Raw genomic sequence first — 19,236 nt, 5'->3', positions numbered from 1 at the left:
CATTTTTTTTTTTTTATTTCTGAAGAAGGAACTATTTTAGCTATTTGACCGGTTTTGTTATTTTCTGTCGCAATTTTTATTTATCAGCAAACTTTAACTAGATAATAAACTAATATTAGTTATTTAAAAGTTCCTATTTATTGATACTAATCTAATAAAGTAAACTCACTCATGGGTTCCTTGACCACAACCTCAGCTGCAGTCTCCACGAAGCGTCCAATGCCGATGGCGTTCTCCGCAGCCACTCTGAAGAAGTAGGCCTTTCCCTGGGTGAGGTTATGAGCCACGGCGTTCTGTCTGCTGGCGGTGTAGGAGAGCGAAGTCCAGGCCTTACGCTCAAACTCACGCTTCTCAATGATGTAGTTACTGATGGGGGAGCCACCATCATTCTCGGGGAAGAACCAGTTGAGCTTGCAGGAATCGATGCTCAGGTTCTCCGCAGTGAAGGGGATGCCAACAGGTCCAGGGACGTCTGAGGGACGACAACCAGGTTTAATAAAAAGAAACAGCATTTCATTGTTTCCATGTCACTAAATATTTAATTCTTATCAAAACTGAAACTCACCCAGAACTTCCACAGTGATATTCTTTGTCTTCTCGCCTCCTGCGTTCTTGGCAGTCAGCGTATAAACGCCCAAGTGTCTCCTGGTGCAGGGTTTGATAACCAGAGATGAGCTGATGGCTGTCGTCTCCACTTTAGCCTCTGGCGGCAGTGCAGCTCCATCTCGACTCCAGTTAACGTCTGGGGACGGCTGGCCAGACACGTAGGCGATGATGCGGATCACACCGCCGGCGTGGACCACCATCCTCTCCTTGACCGAAGCATCCAGGTCGACTTCAGGAGCAACTGAAGGGAAGAAATTCAACATTACAGAACATCCAGTTGTTTCTCTCGTTAATTCATTGAGAGAACAAGGATTTGATTGGTGAAATAAAGTCATGACCCTCAACTCACTGGTTCTGTCATTGACCTCGAGCACCTCCGGGACTTCACCTGGCTCGCCATTACCGGCAGCATTGAAGGCAATTACCCTGAACCTGTACTGACCGCCAGTCTTCAGACCAGTGATCACCAAACGAGTGCCACGAATTTCAGTTTCCTTTGCCTGAAAAACACAAACATTCAGTTTCTTAGGTTGAGATTCTTTCCTTACAACATATTAATCACATTGTTCAAACCTGAGAGAAAATAAATTCATATCAGCATCTTTTGATTTATTGAGAAATGACTGATAATCAATTACTGTTGGTCCACAACAATAAAAATCCATAGCTCTTTGATTTACATGTTCTTCATCTTTTCTGAAGAAGAATCTTTAATCTCAGATGATTTTTGTTTGAAATCAACTTGAAACTAAAGAGATGATTAAAACAGAAACTGTGACTCAGCAGAATTTACCACATGTTGATGAAATTAACTTTTTTTTAAGGCTACAAAACCCAGCTCAGGTGTTTCCGCTCACCTTTACCCAGGCCTCTGTGCCCTCCTCCTTGTACTCCACCCAGTAGCCAAGGATCTTCGAGCCTCCGTCCTTCAAGGGAGGGATCCAGTTCAGGTCCACTGTGCACCTCGTCCAATCAGAAACCTTGGGGGTTGGAGGAGATGGCGGAGCTATGGGAGAGGATGACAGGTGGTTAACATATCACTCTGTGTTAAAAACGTGAACGTTTTTGATTCCAGAATGCAACTTACAGATGGGGTCTCTGGCAAAGATGGGGTCTGTGGGGGGGCTGGCGAGTCCCGGTCCAGCAGCATTGATGGCAGAGACCCTAAACAGGTACTGGGAGCCCTCGATAAGTCCGCTCACCACGAACGACTCGCCCAGGCTCATGGGACGGATGGGGTCGCGGGTAACGCGAGTCCAGCGTTTGCCTGTGGTCTCTTTACGCTCCAGCCAGTAGCCAGTGATGGGGGTACCACCGTCGTCCTCTGGCTCCTCCCAGTTCACCGTCATGGAGTCCATGGTGACGCTGGTGACCGTGGGCTTCTCACACTGACCAGGGGCGGCTGCAGGACAGGAAGTACCAGAGGTTAGAGGATGAAGATATTTGTCTACGGAAACATGACCCTAACAGTTCTGCTACAGTTCTGGTCAGAGTCATGTGACGCATCTTGTCCGACATCATTTCCTGTTTGTTTCTCTACCATCACTTTTAAATAAAGATTAAAATAGATCAAATATACTTCATCACAAGACACTAGAACTCATCATATGACTGTTCTGTGTCAGTAAACTGTTTTATCATCGAATAAACCGACTAAGGTCAGTTTGTGAGAATGTGCGACAGCTCAACTCACTGTAGAGGTTCCGGGCGACCTCGGGCTCACTGTCCAGTGGATCTCCGACGCCATATTTGTTTTGGGCCATGATCCGGAACACGTATTCGTGTCCCTCCATCAGGCTCTCCACCGTCCAGATCCGGTCTTTGGGTTCGTTGGTGACAGGCACCCAGGTGTTCCTGCATGCCACCCGCTTCCAGATGACATAGTTTGTGACCTTGGAGCCTCCGTCGTCCTTTGGCGGCAGCCAGGAGAGCGTGATCCTCTCCGCTCCAATCTCCTCAAACTTAATGGGAGCAGAGGGAGGACCTGGTCGACCTGGAGAACCAACAATAGGTCAGAGACAACACAAACCTGAGGTGACCTATCTCAATGACTCATGGGAGTATAATTCATTATGAATCGGTTCAGTGGATGAAAGTAAAAATCGGTCTGATCTTTTTTTTCATACCGAGCACGTTGAGCCTCATTTCCTTTGACGCCTTGCCGAGGCTGTTGGATGCCACCAGCGTGTACAGGCCGGTGTCGGGGCGTTTGCCCTGCTGGATGAGCAGCGTGCAGCTTTCGTCTGACACAATTTTGTTGATGTGCTCGTCGTACTGAACCTCCACCTTGTCGTCAGACTTGTGGGGTGGAGCTTTGTACCAGGTGAGTGTGGGGAACGGACAGCCGTGGATCTTGGCCACGATGCTGATGTCACTGCCCTGCTCGCTCTCCATGAACTCCTTCAGCTCTATGGACGGAGCGCCTGAGGACGAAGGATGTCAGGTTATGTTTGTAATTTAAATATTTGTTTCTGTTTAAAGTGAAGATCTGTGATGATAAAAGCCTCAATTTACTATAAAGATAAAATAATTCAAATCGAATGAAATTCAACTTAAACCGAGAAAAACTAATATTTATAAACCGATTTCAATTAAAAGGTCATTCCATCACTTTGACTTTACACTTTGAATAGTTGAATCACAAATTTGTGATACAGGTGAAAATATCCCCAAAATATTGGATTCTAGATTTTCCATCATGCACCTCTCAAGTGCCTGTGTTGATGAACTTACAGGTCTGGTCCTGGATGACGATGGGTCCGACGGTGGACGAGGGTCGGCTCGCTCCAGCCTCATTGTGCGCCACCACTCTGAACTCATACTCGTCTCCTTCTGTCAGATCCTCCACCTTGAAGGTGGTGGTGTCCACGTCTCTCCTGTTACACCTGCAGCCAAGTAACAACATCTCTTAAAAACCAGATCTGACTGAAAACAGCTCAACTTCACACCTTTTTTCTGATTTCACTCAGGTTTATATCATCGTCACAAAACTGAAACCAAATAAATCTGTCAAGCTCAGTTACCTCCTCCACGACTCCTTCTTGGTGCGACTGGCCTCCCAGCAGAGGAGATCGACGCTGTAGTGGGTCACAGGTAAACCACCGTCATTCTTCGGAGCCTTCCAGGTCAGAGTCACTGTGCCCTTCCTCACGTTCTGGATCTTCAGCCTGGTTGGAGGATCAGGTGGATCTGCACACACATGGAAACAGGTGACTTCATGATGAACTGTCTGAAGATTTTCTCTAACGTCATATTAAAGCGAAAGGAAACATACGGATGGGATCTCGGGCTTTGGTACTCTCGATGGTCTCGACAAATTGACTGAAGCCGAAGCGGTTCTCAGCTCGGATGCGGAACAGGTAGTCCTGACCGTCTATCAGGTCTGGAACCACCAGAGACTGAGCAGCACAGGCTGGGTTCACCTGAAACAAGAACACCAGTCTCAGACATTAGCTGTCAATAAGCGCACAGCTCAGAGTTTACTGTACTGCAGGTGTGGAGTCATACCTTGGTCCAGGCTTTGCCCGCCACCGTCTTCTTCTCGATGAAGTAGCTCTTCACTCTGTCACCTCCATCACACTCCGGAGCTTTCCAGGTGAGTCGGCAGGTTCCTCTCGTCACATCACTCACCTTCAGCTCTCTGGGAGGTCCAGGCAGGTCTGTGGATCCATGACACAAGAAAAAAGCAGACTCAGTAGATTCATTTGTTTTAGTGTCACAGTCTTGTGAGCCACGCTGCATTTCACTCTTTGAATCTTCGAATCTTTACATACCGAGCACGTTGACTCTGACTTTCACCACCTTGTGACCAGCCGGACTCTCAGCGTTGATAATGTATCGGCCACTGTGATTCAGTTTGCTCTCTGGGATAATAACCACCGAGGTTGTGTCGGTGGAGTAGATCTGAGGAAAAAGCAGCATGATGTTAGAAAGTTTTATATATAAATTATCTTAAATAACTTTTATGTAATGTATGATTCTCAGAGTCTGACCTCTGAGTCCACGGGTAGCGTGTGTATTTCGTTCTTTTTCTCAGCCTCTGCGGTTCCATCAAAGGTCCAGGTGACTTTGGGAATGGGTCGTCCAGAGATGGTGGCGGGAATCTTGATGGCTGTTCCTGCTCTGCAGTTCATCAGGTCGTTAGCGCTCAGATCCAGAGTCACAGTCGGCTCGACTGCAGAACAAACAGCTTGTTTTAATCCGACGTGATCTGATGTTTATTCACGTGAAGACTAAGTCAATGACGACGTTCAGTGTAAACACAGTATCGTAAAAGTCAGCTCCACCGTCAAGAGTTTAATCTTTCAGCTCAAAGCTTAGTGTGAATTTGTAAAACAGTCTTATAATGTTTTTACAAAGTGAATCAGAACCAGATGACGGGTTTGTGTTTAAGATCATCAGCATAAAAGTTTGGTTTGAGAGTAACTATTGTTTATGTACAGATAAAATATCAGTGACACATTAACTGAATATTAATATAACATATATATATGCAGTATATATATATATATATATAAAAATAATATTAACACGGTCAGTTCCCGCAGTGTGAACCGTGTGACTCTTACTCAGGATGTCCTGAACCAGGATGTCAGCCATCCTCGCGGGCTCGGAGTTGCCGGCGGAGTTCACAGCATAAATACGGAACTTGCACTTTTTGCCCTCCTTCAGGTCGGGGACGGTGATTTCTGTGGATGGGTGCAGCTTGTCGGCGGGGTTCACCCTCCTCCAATCAGGAGAGCCCTCCTCGTGGACCTCGATGATGTAACCCTTGATGGGGCTGCCACCATCTTTGTCTGGCGGAGTCCAGCTGAGAGTGATGCTGCTCTTGGTCTTGTCTTTAACCTCGGGGGTTCCAGGTGAGCTGGGAGGGTCTAAGAAAAGGGTCAAAGGTCAGATAACTAACTGTCAATCACATGATCCAATTCATGAATAACTTTATAATGCCTGAGAACATGTGACTGTCGCTGCGCAGCAGATCAACGAAGCTACAGACATAAAACTGTTGTTGGTGTATGAATGTGAACGCTCACTGCACGGATCAATGGTGAAGCGGCACTCTGTGGCCTCGCTGAGTGGTCCGACTCCGGCAGCGTTGCAGGCTGCGATCTTGAACTGGTACTCGGTTCCTTCAATGAGTCTGAGCACAGTGTACTGAAGACCCTTCACTGCTGGTTTGGTGACGGGAGCTCGGTTGACACGACCCCAGTATACGGCGCCACGCTCCCTCTTCTCCAGCCAGTACCCCTGGATGGTAGAGCCACCGTTGTCCAGAGGAGGGTCCCAGGTCACAGTCATGGTGGTCGCTGTGGCGGCAATGATTTTGGGGTTACGTGGTGGTCCCGGGAGGCCAAAGGGATCCCTCAGCTGGACTTTCTCTGAGTCACAGCCGTCACTGACGCCGTACTTGTTCACTGCCTTGATCCTGAACTGGTAGGCACCGTTCAGGTCCAGTTTGTAAACCTGAGGAGCAAAACATGATGATTGTGATGAAAGATTATCAAAATGTTACAATTTCACTGATACATTTTTGGTAAAGCTTGATTTTATAGTTTTTTTTAATTCATATTATTTATTTTGATTTTATTTATAACAATTTAATAATAACTGTACAGATACTAAGAACGTGGAAAGAAGAGACAATATTACGAGACAAAGGTTTGAGTTTTAAAACTAATTATACTAATATTTATTTGTTATTAATTAAAACTTGTTCATATGAAAAAGTTAAATCTAAGAATGAAAACATGCGCTTAATATTCACTTTAATGTTGTCCCTGTTTCTTTTTCACTGTTTAAATGAATATTCATGTTTGACTGTTGTTGAACGAGTGATGTCGTGGATGAGAGCAGAGAGTCTCACCCCGTATCTCCTGTCAATCAGGTTTATGGTGAGAACATCAAAGTCAGACTTCTTCTTGCTGGCGTCTCTGCGCTCCAAGATGTAGTTTGTGATCTCGCTGCCACCGTTGTCCTCTGGGGCGTCCCAGGTCAGGTAGCACGAGTCCGCTTTGATGTCCGAGACCACGATGTTCTTTGGAGGAAGAGGTCGGTCTGAAAACGCAGGTTTGGGTTAATGTGATGTTTAAAACGACTCTCAGACATTAAAATTTTCATCCCACAATGATGCAGATTAAAGTTCCTCATGTGAACTGGTGCTTTTTTGCTCTTACCAAGGATCTCGACTCTGATGACTTGCTGAGCTTTGCCGAAGCAGTTTTCAGCTACCAGCTTGTAGTTGCCCTTGTCCTGCCTGATGGTTTCTGGGATGGCAATCTTTGTTGTCAGAGTTGTTTTGTTGACCTGAAGATTTAAAAAATGTCGTTTGTCATTTGCTTCTCAAACAGACCTGATAGCAGCTGAGCAAATAATAATTAAATAAACATTACTGATTGTTTAACTCTTCCCTTAAGTTTGTTCTATGGCTGATTATTGGTGATCAGTGAAGGTAAAGGGATCATCCTCTGGGGAGCTGTGACTCAGCAGTCATGTCATTGTCTGAAGGGTTTGTGGTGAAATTGTCTCTCAGCTGACGTCAGTGATTTGAGTCATAAAACAAACTGCTGGACTCTGAACTAAAACTAAAATCCAGATGTGAAGAATTGCTTCTCACCTCCTCAGTTTCCATTGTCATCTTCTCGCCTTCCGGCTTCTCAATCACCACGTCATCCTTCATCCATTGGAAGGTTGGTAGAGGAAGTCCCTTCACCTCAGCTGGGATGTCGATGGCGGAACCTTTCTTCACGATGATTGAGTTGCTCTTGAAGAACTTCAGGATCGTAATCACAGGAGCGACTGTGGACAACAAGTATTTGTTCAATTTGATCTTTTGTGCCAAAACTCTAATTTTCTGTTTCTCTGTAAAAACAAATTTTAACATTTTAACATGAGGATTTTAAGAGGAAGCTTCCTACTTTCATCATCCTGGATCTTCGCGGCGATTGGTTTGGATGGATCTCCGTCCCCAACGTCATTCACGGCTTTGACACGGAACTGGTATTCCTGGTTCTCTGACAGGCTCTCAATGGTTCCGCAGCACTCTGTGAAGATCTTGGAGTTGGCCACTTCAAACTCTGTTCCATCGGACCTCATCTTCTCCACATAGTACCCTCTGATGGGGCTGCCGCCGTCAGTGCGAGGTGGCTCCCAGGCCAGAGTAATGGTGCTATTACTTCTGTCGGTGTAGTGCAGCTTCTCTGGGGCAGACGGAGTTCCTGAAACAGTTTCAGAGAGTTTGGTCAAACTGGACAATCCTTTCAACAGGTCACCAGTATTCTGTCACACAACAGTCTGTAAAAATTCTTCACCTTTAGCATCCTCAGCCAGGATTGGTCCCAGGTCAGCAGGAGCTCCATCACCATACTTGTTCCTTGCGATGACCCTGAAGTCGTATTCCTCACCGGCCAACAGGCCCTGGACATCACACTTACAGGAAGCTATCTCAATGGGTTGGCGGAAAAGTTTCATCTTGGCATCTTTCCTCAGCACCTCATAGCCGACAATGTCGCTGCCACCGTTGTCCAAGGGGTCGGACCAGGTGAGGGTGATGTTCTTTTTGGTTACAGTTACCGCCTTCAGGTCGACCACAGGTCCAGGTACATCTACAGAAACACGGAGAGTTTTAGAGTTTCTCTAATATGATGAAGTGTTACCTGGTTAGTTCATTTCAGTTGATTCTTACGTGACTAAAATAAACATCAGACTGTTTGGAGGTCGTATGATCAGCGTTCAGTGTATTTCACAGGTATGAACAGATGAATAAATGCTGGTGTGTGTTTCTGTGACACTGACCCATGACGTCTACTCTGGTCTCAGCCGTCTTGGTTCCACTGCTGTTGGTACCAGAGATCTGGTACTTTCCGTGATCTGCCCTGACGGTCTTCTTGAGGAACAAAGTGCTGTTCTTGCCCTCTGTCTCCACAATCATCCTCCCTTTGTCAATTTCGCCCTCGTCCTTGGCCCACTTGACGTCTGGCTGGGGTCGACCAATCACCACAGCCGGAAGCCTTAGAGACTCGCCCGCCTTGATGAAGACGCCGTTCTTCACAGAGTCATCAAAGTCGACAGCGGGAGGTTCTGCAAGACACAGGCAGCGACAGGTATAAAAAACCCTAAACATTCTTCTTTTCTTAAAACCTTAAACCAATTCCACCTGAATGACCACCTCCTATTTCGTTATTATTTCCCATTCTCACCTTGAGGCTCAATGACGGTGACAGGTTCGGTAACGCCGGGAGCTCCAGGACCAGCGTCGTTGACGGCGATGACTCTGATGTAATAATCTGCTCCCTCGGTCAGGCCTGTCACTGTGTACGTCAGCTCTTTACACCTGAACTCTGTGCTGCGACTCCAGTCCTTCTCTCCGGCCAAAACCTGGGACCAGAAAGGTTAAAGTCAGATGTTGACATCAAACCCTGAAGATTTATTTTTCTCCATACGACACTGAAGAGATCAACGCTTTCTGCAAATGTGAGCTGAGAATTGTGACTAAAGTTTCTGCACCTTTTCCAAGTGGTAGCCTAGGATGTCTCCTCCGCCGTTGTACAGCGGCGGCTTCCACGCCACCATGACGGAATTCTTCCCGGTGTCTACGATCCATGGCGTCGGGGGACCAGGAGGCACTGAGGGGGAGCAGAGACATTAACTGAGCGTACGTCACATGATAACAAAAATATTCTTCCTTTCTTCAAACGTTGCATGATAAAAACGTACGGATGGCGTCCATGGTGAGGGTACGTTCTGTGGGCTCACTGAAGGGCCCTGGGCCGGCCAGGTTCTCGGCACACACTCTGAAGATGTAGGTGAGTCCCTCCATCAGGCCGCTGACCTTCACCTCCAGAGAGTTGAGGAGGGCGCGGTTCACTCTGGTCCAGTGTTTGCTGTTCACCTCCTTCCTCTCGATCCAGTAGCCCAGGATTGGGCTGCCATTGTCCTTCGGCTCGTGCCAGGATATGTGGGCGGAGCTCGCCCTCACCTCGTGGACTCGTGGCGTGTTGGGAGCGTCCGGAGCATCTGAGGGGGAGGACACAATGTGAGGGGGTGGGGGATTGAAAAAGACACATTTTTCTTGTGACTTTTAGAAATTGAATTTTTTAAAACATACAAATAATTTTTTCTTTTATCAAAAGCTGCTGGATTCCAGTAAAAAATAAAAAAGATCATATATATTTGATGTGAGCTTTCTGATTTAGTTGTTTTTACTTACTGAACTGGTTCTTGGCGACCAGCGGCTCAGAGATGCACGGCGGTCCGCAGCCATACTTGTTCTCAGCAGTGACTCTGAAGATGTACTCTTTTCCTTCGATGAGTTTGGTGATGAGGCAGCTGGTTCCCTTCAGCGTGGAGGTGACGGTGATCCAGTCGCTCTGATCGTTCTTGTTGTCCCTCTTCTCCAGCATGTAGTTCAGGACCTCGCTACCACCGTCATCTTCAGGCGCCTCCCAGTTACAGATGACTGACGTGTTTCTGATGTCATCGAAGGTGAAGTTTATCGGAGCGCCGGGTTTGTCTGCATCAGGTCAACATAAATAAAGTTTAGATTCTGATCTTCCTGTGGATTTATTTTGAGTTTCAATTCGATTTGATTTTTACAAAACGCCATTCAGTATATATATTTATATATATACTGTAAAAGCCACTTGTTCCTGTTAAAGATTCAAATATTTTAAAATAAGAGACTCATCTGTATGAAAATAATATTATATTTTATAATATATAAATAAATAAACTTCAGTCTTACCGAGGACGTTGACAATGCAGGTTGCCGTGGCGACGCCATGAACGTTCTCCACCTTTATGGTGTAGTTTCCGTGGTCGACTCTGACAGCATCGCGGATCATCAGTGCAGACTGACCCTTCTTGGTCTGATCCAGACCCAGACGCTCACGCAGTGGAGACACAAACACCTGCTCTGGTTCTGGAACCTGAAGGGACCAAAGTCCAAATTTTAAAATCTTAAATCTTAAATACATTGTGACTCTTGTGACTTACGTCCCAGTAACGACTCTGACCTTGGCCTTGGTCTTCTTCTTCTTCTTCACCACAGGAACAATCGTTTTGGTTGGCTCTTTGGTGACGTCCTCCTCGTTCCTCATCCAGGTGACTTTAGGATAAGGGGACCCGGAGATGAAGGCGTCGATACGGATCTCCTCGTTCTTCTTGATGCACAAACCTGACTGTACACGGGCGTGGAGGGTGACCTTTGGTTTTTCTGAAAATAAAATAAGAGTTTAAAATTAAAATAATAAATAATAAATAAATAAATAATGTTTGGAGCTAAAAACCCTTTTTGATTTCATTAATAAAACGCTTGTAGTTTCTCGTACCGACGGGATCTGCGGCCTTGATGAGCTGCGAGCTGCGTGACGGCTCGCTGACTCCAGCGGCGTTCTCGGCTCGGACCCTGAACTGATACTCCATATCCTCCTTCAGGTCTGTCACCACGTAGGTCAAACTGGGGACCAGGCTTGGGGTGACTCTCTCGAAGCGGTCGCCATCCTTCTCCATCTTCTCCACGATGTAGCCCTGGATGGGACAGCCGCCGTCATAGTCCGGAGCCTTCCACGTGACGGTGATGGACTTGGACGTTGGGTCATGAGCCTCCACCTGGATGGGCGGATCTGGTTTCTCTGTGGAGTCGACATTAGACAGAAAATAAATATCTGAACTAATCTACTACAATCACACTTTATAAAGGTTCAATTATTTTGTGTAATTTTTAATTTGTTTGATTTTTAATTTCTGAAAACGCATCTCTCGTGTGACGACACGAGAGATGTCTTATTGTCAAATCAGCACTTTGCATTGATTTGACAATAAGACACTGATGTTTTGAAAAGTATTAGTTGATTATAATTAGACAAGAGTCTTGTGGTTGGGTAAAATTGTACTTGAGCTAAAAGCTAATATCAGGATGCTAACATGGTCTTGCGTTATTGATCTAAACTTACGTTTGATTTCCTCGGTGATGACTGGGTTGCGTAGCTCCAGATATTCTCCAGCTCCGACCTTGTTGACCGCCTTCACTCTGAAGTAGTACTCACAGTTGATGAACAGGTCTTTGATTGAGCACGTCAGGACGTTCTCTCCTGACATCACAGGCATATACGTCTTCTTGGAGGCTTCACGGCGCTCCAGGCTAAAGCTGATTATGGGCGTGCCACCATCATCCTCTGGGGCTTCCCAGCTGATCTTGCAGGAGTTCTTAGTGGCGTCGCTGGACGTGATGTCTTTACACTTACCGGGGAGTCCTGCGATTCAGGAGACAAGTTAAAGGATGAATCGTCAATGATGAACACATTTTTACAAACTTGAATTCAGTTCAACAACTGATCTGAAAACCTGAAAAAGACTGGACAAGTGTGTGGACTTTTTTTATTAGTTAATTATTAACTATACAAGCTCAAGACACGTGAAGAGATGTGTGTCATAGTTTTGCAGCACTTTCATAATTAGGACAACTTACCGATGACTTTGACATTGGCGGTTCCGGTTGCAGTTCCAAGACTGTTCTCTAGCGTGATGGCATAAGCACCGGCATCAGCACGTGTGCACTTGAGCAGCTCCAGGTGAGCGCTGTTCATCTCTACTGTCATGGAGAGACGGTCGTCGGCCTTACACTCCACCGTGTCCTTCTGCCACATCATCTTGGGGGTTGGGATCGCCCTGTAGGGGATGTTCAGGTGCAGCTTCTCACCCTCAACCACAACCACATCCTGTGCCTCTAAATCCATAGTTGGAGCACCTTGAGATGAGGGGACAGGATTATTGTTCAAGGTTCATTTTCAGAGTTCCATTTTTCCATTTCAATAAACCGAGAAGTGCGGATACTTACAGTCTGGATCTTTGGTAGAGACCTTGTCGGAGATCTCAGATGGATCACTAGTACCGACAGAGTTGATGGCACGAACTCTGATGACGTACTTCTTCTCGGGTTTGATTCCATCGTCAATCCTGAACTTGAGCTCTTTGATGGGTCTGTTGTTGACTCGGAGCCACTTCAGCTCCGGACGAGCCTCCGCCACCTCCACATGGTAGCCAGTAATCGGGCAGCCGCCATCTTTGGTAGGAGGCTTCCAGGTGACATTGATGTGCTCCCTGCTGGCGTCAGGGACAGCGACTTCAAGAGGAGGAGACGGGGCACCTGGAGAGATAAAACGTCCGTTCACACATCTGACATGTTTTCTGTTAAATACTGATACTGGACAAGTGATTTGACCTATCAACAATCAAAAGAAAATTACTTTCAACTAAAATCTGTTTAGTCAAGGACAATAAATCTCTTACTGGTTGGATCCTCGATGGTGAGAACTTCGGTGGGTTCGCTCGGATCTCCGACTCCGGCCTCGTTCTCTGCTCTGACCTGGAACTGAACCTCCGACCCTTCGTCTACATCCGTCACCTTGAACTGAGTCTGTTTGTCTGGAGTCTTGCAGCATTTCAACCAACGAGTTCCCAACTTCTCTTTCTTCTCAATCACGTACCTGAAAAACAAACGGGGAAGAGGGTTTACAGGTGCTGGTTCGTGGCCTCTTCTTTAGTTCTGTTCTTCCTCAGTGTCTCATGTGAATGTGGTTTGACAGAGGTTTGAGTCTTACTTGGTTATAGGTCGTCCACCGTTGCTCTTGGGAGCTTCCCATTTCAGCTCCACGTGTCTCTTGGTGACCTCCACCACCGTCAGAGCATAAGGAGGTCCAGGAGTGGCTGCAGAGAACATGACAAACATTAATATTCTTCTCAGAACATTCTGACTTTGGGATCAGGATTATTTAAGGTCAAATGTATTAAGGTTTGATGAGTCATAGATGAGTTGTGTTCCTGTGAATAAAACAACTTTGTATGAACAATAAAAACTGCAAACTCAAGCTAAACTCTTTGTTCACGTTAAGGTGGCGTCAAAACATGTCTCCATCATATTTATTGTTATGTTTGGTTCCAGGTTTCTGTTCACAACAACAGGAACATGTGGGGAACATTCAGACGAGGGGTGGAGCCTGTAGAGCAGCAGGAGGCCGGACAAAGACCTGAAGGAAAGGTTCCAGAAAATGTCCAGAGACACAGACTCGGACATTTGTGTTCTCTGTTCATCATGTCTGAAAGCATCTTGAGAAACAAAAACACTGACACATAACTGAACTTACTGAAAGTGTCTTTGGCGAGCACGGCGTCCTCCAGTTCATAGAATTCACTTGTCCCTATGGCATTCTCAGCCGCGACGCGGAACACGTACAGTGATCCTTCGTTGAGAGGACTCACGGTGTACTTGAGCTCCTTGACAGTGGTGTCGACCGCCTGCCAAGCCTTCCGCCTCACGTCCCTCTTCTCTACCACATAGTTGGTGATGGGTGAGCCTCCATCACTGCTGGGAGCCTGCCACTTCAGGTCGGCGTTGATCTTGGTGATGTTAGTCACCTCCAGCCACTGAGGAGCTGAGGGAGGATCTGTCGAACAGAAAACAACCAGTGTTGAGTCTTTAATCTCTTATTGACTATCAGTGATCCTACAACCTAAACCTTAAAGTCCAGGATAAAACCCTGACAGCTTCACAGACGGCGATGTTCTGAACTTACAGAGTCTCTCCTTGCAGACCACCGGGTCGCTGGCCTCGCTTGGTTCGCTCTCGCCGGCCTTGTTGACAGCCTTTACTCTGAAGGAGTACTCCTGCTTTTCCATCAGACCCTGCAGCTGGTGCTCGGTCTGAGGAACGTCCTCTGCGATCCGGATCCACTCCTCACTTCCAGTCTTCTGGAACTCGATGATATAGCCTTCAATCTTGGCTCCACCATCATGCTCCGGCCGGGTCCACGCCAGCAGGGCCGAGGTCTTGGCGATGTCCCTGATGACAGGTTTACCAGGAGCCCATGGTGGATCTGAAGAAGAGCGTGATTTTATAATCAAACAGTTCCCAGTCCTGTTACTAATGATCCAACGACTCCCTCCCAATCTTATTAATCTCATGATCTCCAGTTTAGTTTCATTTTCTAAATTTTAAACTTCAGTTTTAGCAGAGTAAGTGTGAGGGAGATGTGACGAACCAATGGGATCTTTGATGAGGACAGGGTCGGTCTCCACACTAGGATTTCCAGGTCCAGCCAGATTCTCAGCCAGAACACGGAAGCGGTACTTCTTCTTGGTGGGGAGTCCCTTCACCCTGTAGTCGTACATGTCACAAAAATACATTCAGCAATGTTTCTTCGCAAATAAAGATGTTTCACCTCCTCTTCATCATGACTCATTTTGTGACCGCTATCATTTACCTGAAGGTTGTGTCTTTGATGGGCAGTTTGTTGCATCTGATCCACTTGTCGCTCTCAGGATCGAACTTCTCGATCCAGTATCCGGTGATGGGACTACCGCCATCCTCATCAGGCTCAAACCAGGTCAGAGTCACGGCGTCCTTAGCGACGTCAGAGGGTGTGACTCTGGTTGGAGGACCAGGAGGATCTGAACCGGTAGGGAAATAATCATATTTGTCATTGGTTCTTTACATTTTATTGATGATTTGTATCAATGAGTTAGATAACAGAAACTTACCGAAGGAATACTTTGCAATGATTGGCACATGCTCTGCAGGAGCACCGATTCCATACTGGTTCTCAGCGCTGACCCTGAAGATGTACTCCTTCATGGCTGTGAGCTTACAGGCTTTGAACGTGGTGTGTTTTATGGTGGCCGACAGCTTCACCCACTCCTCTTTGTCCATCTGACGACTCTCCACGATGTAGTTGGTGATGGCCGAGCCACCGTCATCTCTGGGAGGGTTCCAGGCCATGAGGCACGACTCGTTGGTGATCTCAGAGATATCGAAGGCTGCAGGAGGTCCAGGTTTATCTAAAGAGAAACAGACAAAAGGTCCAGGTTAGTGACGCCTCTGTTTCAGAGGCAGAAACTTCTTGTGAAGTTGTTCGAGCTCAAACTTTTAATTTGTTTAGAGTTTGTGGTTCTTTTCTTCAGAACAATGGTTGCGTTTCACTTCTCTGCATGAGATAAAACAAAGTTACAGAGAATAAATAATGATATGAGTCTGCACCAAGGATGTTGACGTCAATGGTGGCGGTGGCGCGTCCACACGTGTTGACAGCCTCGATGATGTAGGTGGCGGTGTCTCCTCTTGTTGTGTCCGCGATGGAGAGTTTGGAGTGTCCTGGCTGCGTGTCAATGGCGATGCGGTTGTCGGCTCTCAGGACATGGTCGGCCTTGGTCCACTTCACGCGGGGATCGGGTTTTCCTTTGACATCAGCGGGAAGCTCGATCTTGGTCCCGGCTCTCGTGGTCAAACCAGCGAGCAACTTCACGTCCAGCTGGATCTCTGGGGGTTCTGTTGGAGACATTAAAGAAAAGAATCCATTATTTCTATTGGTTACTGAAACTCATCACTTTTACTCCTGATCTTATATTTTTTTATTCCATCACTGCTCAGGATCCATTAACCTCCAGATTCTGCTTCATTAACACCTGATCCTGATTCTGTGACCCCTCGTCATCTTTTAGTTTGACAAGAAGCTTCCTTCCTGTTTGTCTCTGATGGAATCAGCTGAAGAAAGATGAAGAATAATAAAGACGCTCCAGACCACCCACCTCTAGCGTCCACAGCCTGGATCTCATCTGTCGCTCTGCAGGGACGACTGGCGCCAAGTTTGTTAAACGCTTGCACTCTGTAGGCGTACCACTGACCCTCAATCAGACCGGTGACCTGGAACCTGAGAGAACACAACTACACTTATACACAACTTATACACAAATAAACACATAATAACATTTCTACACAACTTCTACACAAATATACACACAACACTTACACACAACTTATGAACAAATATAAACACAACAACACTAATTCACAAAACCATGTATTCAAAGACGTACTTGAGCTCAGGGATGGGGTCACCGCACGGTTCCCACTTATCGGTTCCACGCTGACACTTGTCAACAACATAACCTTTGATGTGGGCACCGCCATCGTACTTCGGAGGCTCCCAGGACAGGAAGATGCTCTTGCCGCTCTTGTCACGCCACTTCAGGTTCTCAGGAGGGTCAGGAACAGCTGCGAAAACAAAAACATGATGTTTACGAGATTCTTTATTAGAAAAACGGAATGAAAATGTCAGATCTCATGGAGATACATGAAGAACGACTCACTGGCAGGAGAAGAGATGTTAACGGGCTCGTCGATGTACGCCGGTTCACCGGCGCCGCACTTGTTACAGGCGATGACACTGAACAGATACTCCTTCCCTTCAATCACGTCTGTCACCGTGTGCTCTAGGTCCAGGACGCCAGTCGCCACCTGGAAAAAAACACATTTTTTAATAACAAAAATATTTTAACGATGAAGTTTGACCGTGACGTGGAAAGTGTGACATTATCACAGAGAGAAACTGTGACATCATCAAGTGTGAGTGGGAATTGTTGGTTTCGCTGCAGGTCTCGACCTCACTATGTAAAGAGCCTTGAGATAATGTATATTATGATTCTGCACTGTACAAATAAAATTGAACTGAAATGACATCATCACAGAGAGAAACGCTCTGTATGACATCATCACTGAGCTAAAGTGACGTACCTTGGCCCAGGTCTTGCGAGACACTTCTCTCTTCTCGATCTGATAGTGGGTAACAGGACTTCCTCCGTCATGCTCCGGCGCCTCCCACATCAGGTGGACGTGGTGACGTGTCACCTCAGCCACCTTGAAGTCCTTAGGAGCACTGGGGCATGCTGGGAAAAAAGGTGAAGAAGAAATCATTTTGTTTGATTGAATAAAAACTCAAAGAGGAGATTAGTGACAAACTAACATTAGAAGTCTACTTCCTTTATTTACTGTCACCACCTATTAGGAAACATTAATTATTGAATGAATTTAATGTTACCGATGACGTTGACTTCAATCTCTCCGGACACAGAAGACACGTCGTTCTCCAGCTGCAGCGCGTAGGCGCCTTTGTCTGGACGGACGCTCGGTGTGACTGTCAGCTCCGTGAACGTGGGCTTCGTTACCATGGAGACGCGCTCGTCTGCTGTGTTCAGCTCCTTCTCTCCGAAGGTCCACTTGGCAACGGGGGTCGGGTACCCGGTGATAGGAACTCTAATGGTGAGAGGCTGAGGGACGATGACCTCCAGGCCGTTCCTGAAGGCGCTGAGGTCAAAGGCCGGACCGACTGTTGAGAAAAAATACATTCCAGATTTATGGCTCATTTAGAGAAAAGTGGGTTAAACGTTTTGCTGCCATCAAGAGGATGTTGGTTGCGGACATTGTAATTTTGTATAACTTTACTGAATCAATAACATTTAAATTTCTAACATTTTACATGAGATTGAAAATAAAATTTGGTTGAATCAGGTTTTAAACTCTTGGTCCTGCTGCTTGTTGAGACGACATCTATAAATACAGTTTTCATTATACGTATGTAGATGATTCATGATTCTCGTACCATGAGGGTTGTCAGCGAGCAGCGGTCCGAGCTGCTCGGCTGGATCAGAGAGGCCGGCAGCATTCTCAGCACAGACTCTGTAGAAATACTTCTGACCCGGTTTCAAACCAGACACCTGAAGAGAAAGATCAACGTTGTTATGACGTTAACCTTCACATCAGCACGTAACGTTTTTTTTTAACAATTAGCATGTGAGAAGATGGTTGAGGTGATCGTGGTGTACCCGGTAGGAAAGATCTGGACACAGTCTGGCGTTGCAGCGGAGCCACTTATCACTGCCTTCATCACATTTCTCGATGATGTAGCCGGTGATCATGCTGCCACCGTTGCTGGCGGGCGTCTCCCAGGTCAGACTGACGGCTGAACTGATTTGGTCGCTGTAGTTCAGGTTCTGTGGCGGGCTCGGCCTCTCTGCAGCCAAAACACAAAGCATCCAATGAAACAACCTTTTGAGTGTTTTACAGACATCAGGTTACAAACTGAACAGCTTGTTTTCACTCACCAATGGGATCCATGATCTTGACGGGGTTTGTGGCAGCACTGGGTCGGCCGATGCCGGCCTTGTTCTCTGCTCGGACTCTAAAGATGTACTCTTTGTTCTCCACTACGTCATTCAGTGCAGCAGAATGGTCGGCGGCGCTGCAGACCAGGGCCGCCTCCCACTTTACAGAGGTCCTGTCGCGCAGCTCTATCACATAGGCGGTGATCTCAGAGCCACCATCAAACTTGGGAGGCTCCCAGGTGACGGTGGCACCGAACTTGTTCACGCTGGCGACAGTGACATTCTCTGGAGCGTCAGGAACGTCTGAGGACAAAAACATGTTAAGGATTTGATTTGGATAAACGTGTGAAGATGTGTGAAGACAAGCGGGAACCTTTGGTTGTTACTCACCAAACTTGTTCTTGGCCTGAACGGCATCCTCGGTGGCGACAGTGGGTCCACTTCCGACTCTGTTTCTTGCACAGATTCTGAACAGGTACATGGCGTCCTTCTGGAGGCCACTGACGCAGTACTCTAGAGCATCAGCACGATCTGTTGCCAGTGTCCAGGTCTTACGCTTCACGTCTCGTCTTTCCACGACGTAAGCAACGATCTTGCTTCCACCATCGCTCTTAGGCTCCTCCCAGGCCAAACTGACCTCTCCATTAGCAGTGTCGACCACTCTGAAGTTCTTAACAGGTCCGGGGACGTCTGAAAACCATC

General features: G+C 46.8%; 2 protein-coding genes across 56 annotated transcripts in view; both read right to left on the bottom strand.

Annotated features, from left to right (window-relative positions):
• LOC118120114 (abl interactor 2-like) overlaps positions 1–19,236 on the bottom strand; it is an 882,953-nt gene that overhangs the window by 543,372 nt on the left and 320,345 nt on the right. The gene's annotated exons all lie outside the window — the stretch shown is intronic.
• Positions 1–19,236, bottom strand: part of ttn.1 (titin, tandem duplicate 1) — a 161,173-nt gene that overhangs the window by 62,307 nt on the left and 79,630 nt on the right. For all 50 annotated transcript variants that reach the window (XM_035174322.2, XM_035174331.2, XM_035174332.2 and 47 more), the window contains 48 exons: positions 18,925–19,224; positions 18,535–18,837; positions 18,256–18,443; positions 18,033–18,147; positions 17,472–17,759; positions 17,168–17,319; positions 16,744–16,891; positions 16,471–16,648; positions 16,183–16,304; positions 15,635–15,922; positions 15,139–15,435; positions 14,862–15,048; positions 14,640–14,755; positions 14,175–14,474; positions 13,746–14,045; positions 13,203–13,308; positions 12,892–13,088; positions 12,440–12,748; positions 12,071–12,349; positions 11,556–11,855; positions 10,932–11,234; positions 10,617–10,816; positions 10,346–10,529; positions 9,812–10,114; positions 9,319–9,618; positions 9,109–9,227; positions 8,802–8,979; positions 8,398–8,682; positions 7,914–8,207; positions 7,521–7,820; positions 7,220–7,401; positions 6,780–6,909; positions 6,470–6,660; positions 5,640–6,069; positions 5,175–5,480; positions 4,599–4,780; positions 4,380–4,509; positions 4,114–4,265; positions 3,881–4,028; positions 3,630–3,795; positions 3,340–3,491; positions 2,733–3,029; positions 2,300–2,599; positions 1,694–2,008; positions 1,464–1,612; positions 956–1,106; positions 566–847; positions 170–472 (listed from right to left, as the gene is read on the bottom strand). In XM_035174322.2, the coding sequence (XP_035030213.2) occupies positions 170–472; positions 566–847; positions 956–1,106; positions 1,464–1,612; positions 1,694–2,008; positions 2,300–2,599; positions 2,733–3,029; positions 3,340–3,491; positions 3,630–3,795; positions 3,881–4,028; positions 4,114–4,265; positions 4,380–4,509; positions 4,599–4,780; positions 5,175–5,480; positions 5,640–6,069; positions 6,470–6,660; positions 6,780–6,909; positions 7,220–7,401; positions 7,521–7,820; positions 7,914–8,207; positions 8,398–8,682; positions 8,802–8,979; positions 9,109–9,227; positions 9,319–9,618; positions 9,812–10,114; positions 10,346–10,529; positions 10,617–10,816; positions 10,932–11,234; positions 11,556–11,855; positions 12,071–12,349; positions 12,440–12,748; positions 12,892–13,088; positions 13,203–13,308; positions 13,746–14,045; positions 14,175–14,474; positions 14,640–14,755; positions 14,862–15,048; positions 15,139–15,435; positions 15,635–15,922; positions 16,183–16,304; positions 16,471–16,648; positions 16,744–16,891; positions 17,168–17,319; positions 17,472–17,759; positions 18,033–18,147; positions 18,256–18,443; positions 18,535–18,837; positions 18,925–19,224 (10,905 nt within the window). The remainder of the gene's footprint in view (positions 1–169; positions 473–565; positions 848–955; positions 1,107–1,463; positions 1,613–1,693; positions 2,009–2,299; positions 2,600–2,732; positions 3,030–3,339; positions 3,492–3,629; positions 3,796–3,880; positions 4,029–4,113; positions 4,266–4,379; positions 4,510–4,598; positions 4,781–5,174; positions 5,481–5,639; positions 6,070–6,469; positions 6,661–6,779; positions 6,910–7,219; positions 7,402–7,520; positions 7,821–7,913; positions 8,208–8,397; positions 8,683–8,801; positions 8,980–9,108; positions 9,228–9,318; positions 9,619–9,811; positions 10,115–10,345; positions 10,530–10,616; positions 10,817–10,931; positions 11,235–11,555; positions 11,856–12,070; positions 12,350–12,439; positions 12,749–12,891; positions 13,089–13,202; positions 13,309–13,745; positions 14,046–14,174; positions 14,475–14,639; positions 14,756–14,861; positions 15,049–15,138; positions 15,436–15,634; positions 15,923–16,182; positions 16,305–16,470; positions 16,649–16,743; positions 16,892–17,167; positions 17,320–17,471; positions 17,760–18,032; positions 18,148–18,255; positions 18,444–18,534; positions 18,838–18,924; positions 19,225–19,236) is intronic.

The sequence above is a fragment of the Hippoglossus stenolepis genome, chromosome 13, assembly GCF_022539355.2.
Source record: "Hippoglossus stenolepis isolate QCI-W04-F060 chromosome 13, HSTE1.2, whole genome shotgun sequence".
Taxonomy (NCBI): Eukaryota; Metazoa; Chordata; class Actinopteri; order Pleuronectiformes; family Pleuronectidae; genus Hippoglossus; species Hippoglossus stenolepis.
The sequence above is the reverse complement of the archived record's forward strand: the minus strand, read 5'-3'. Positions and strand labels throughout refer to the sequence as shown.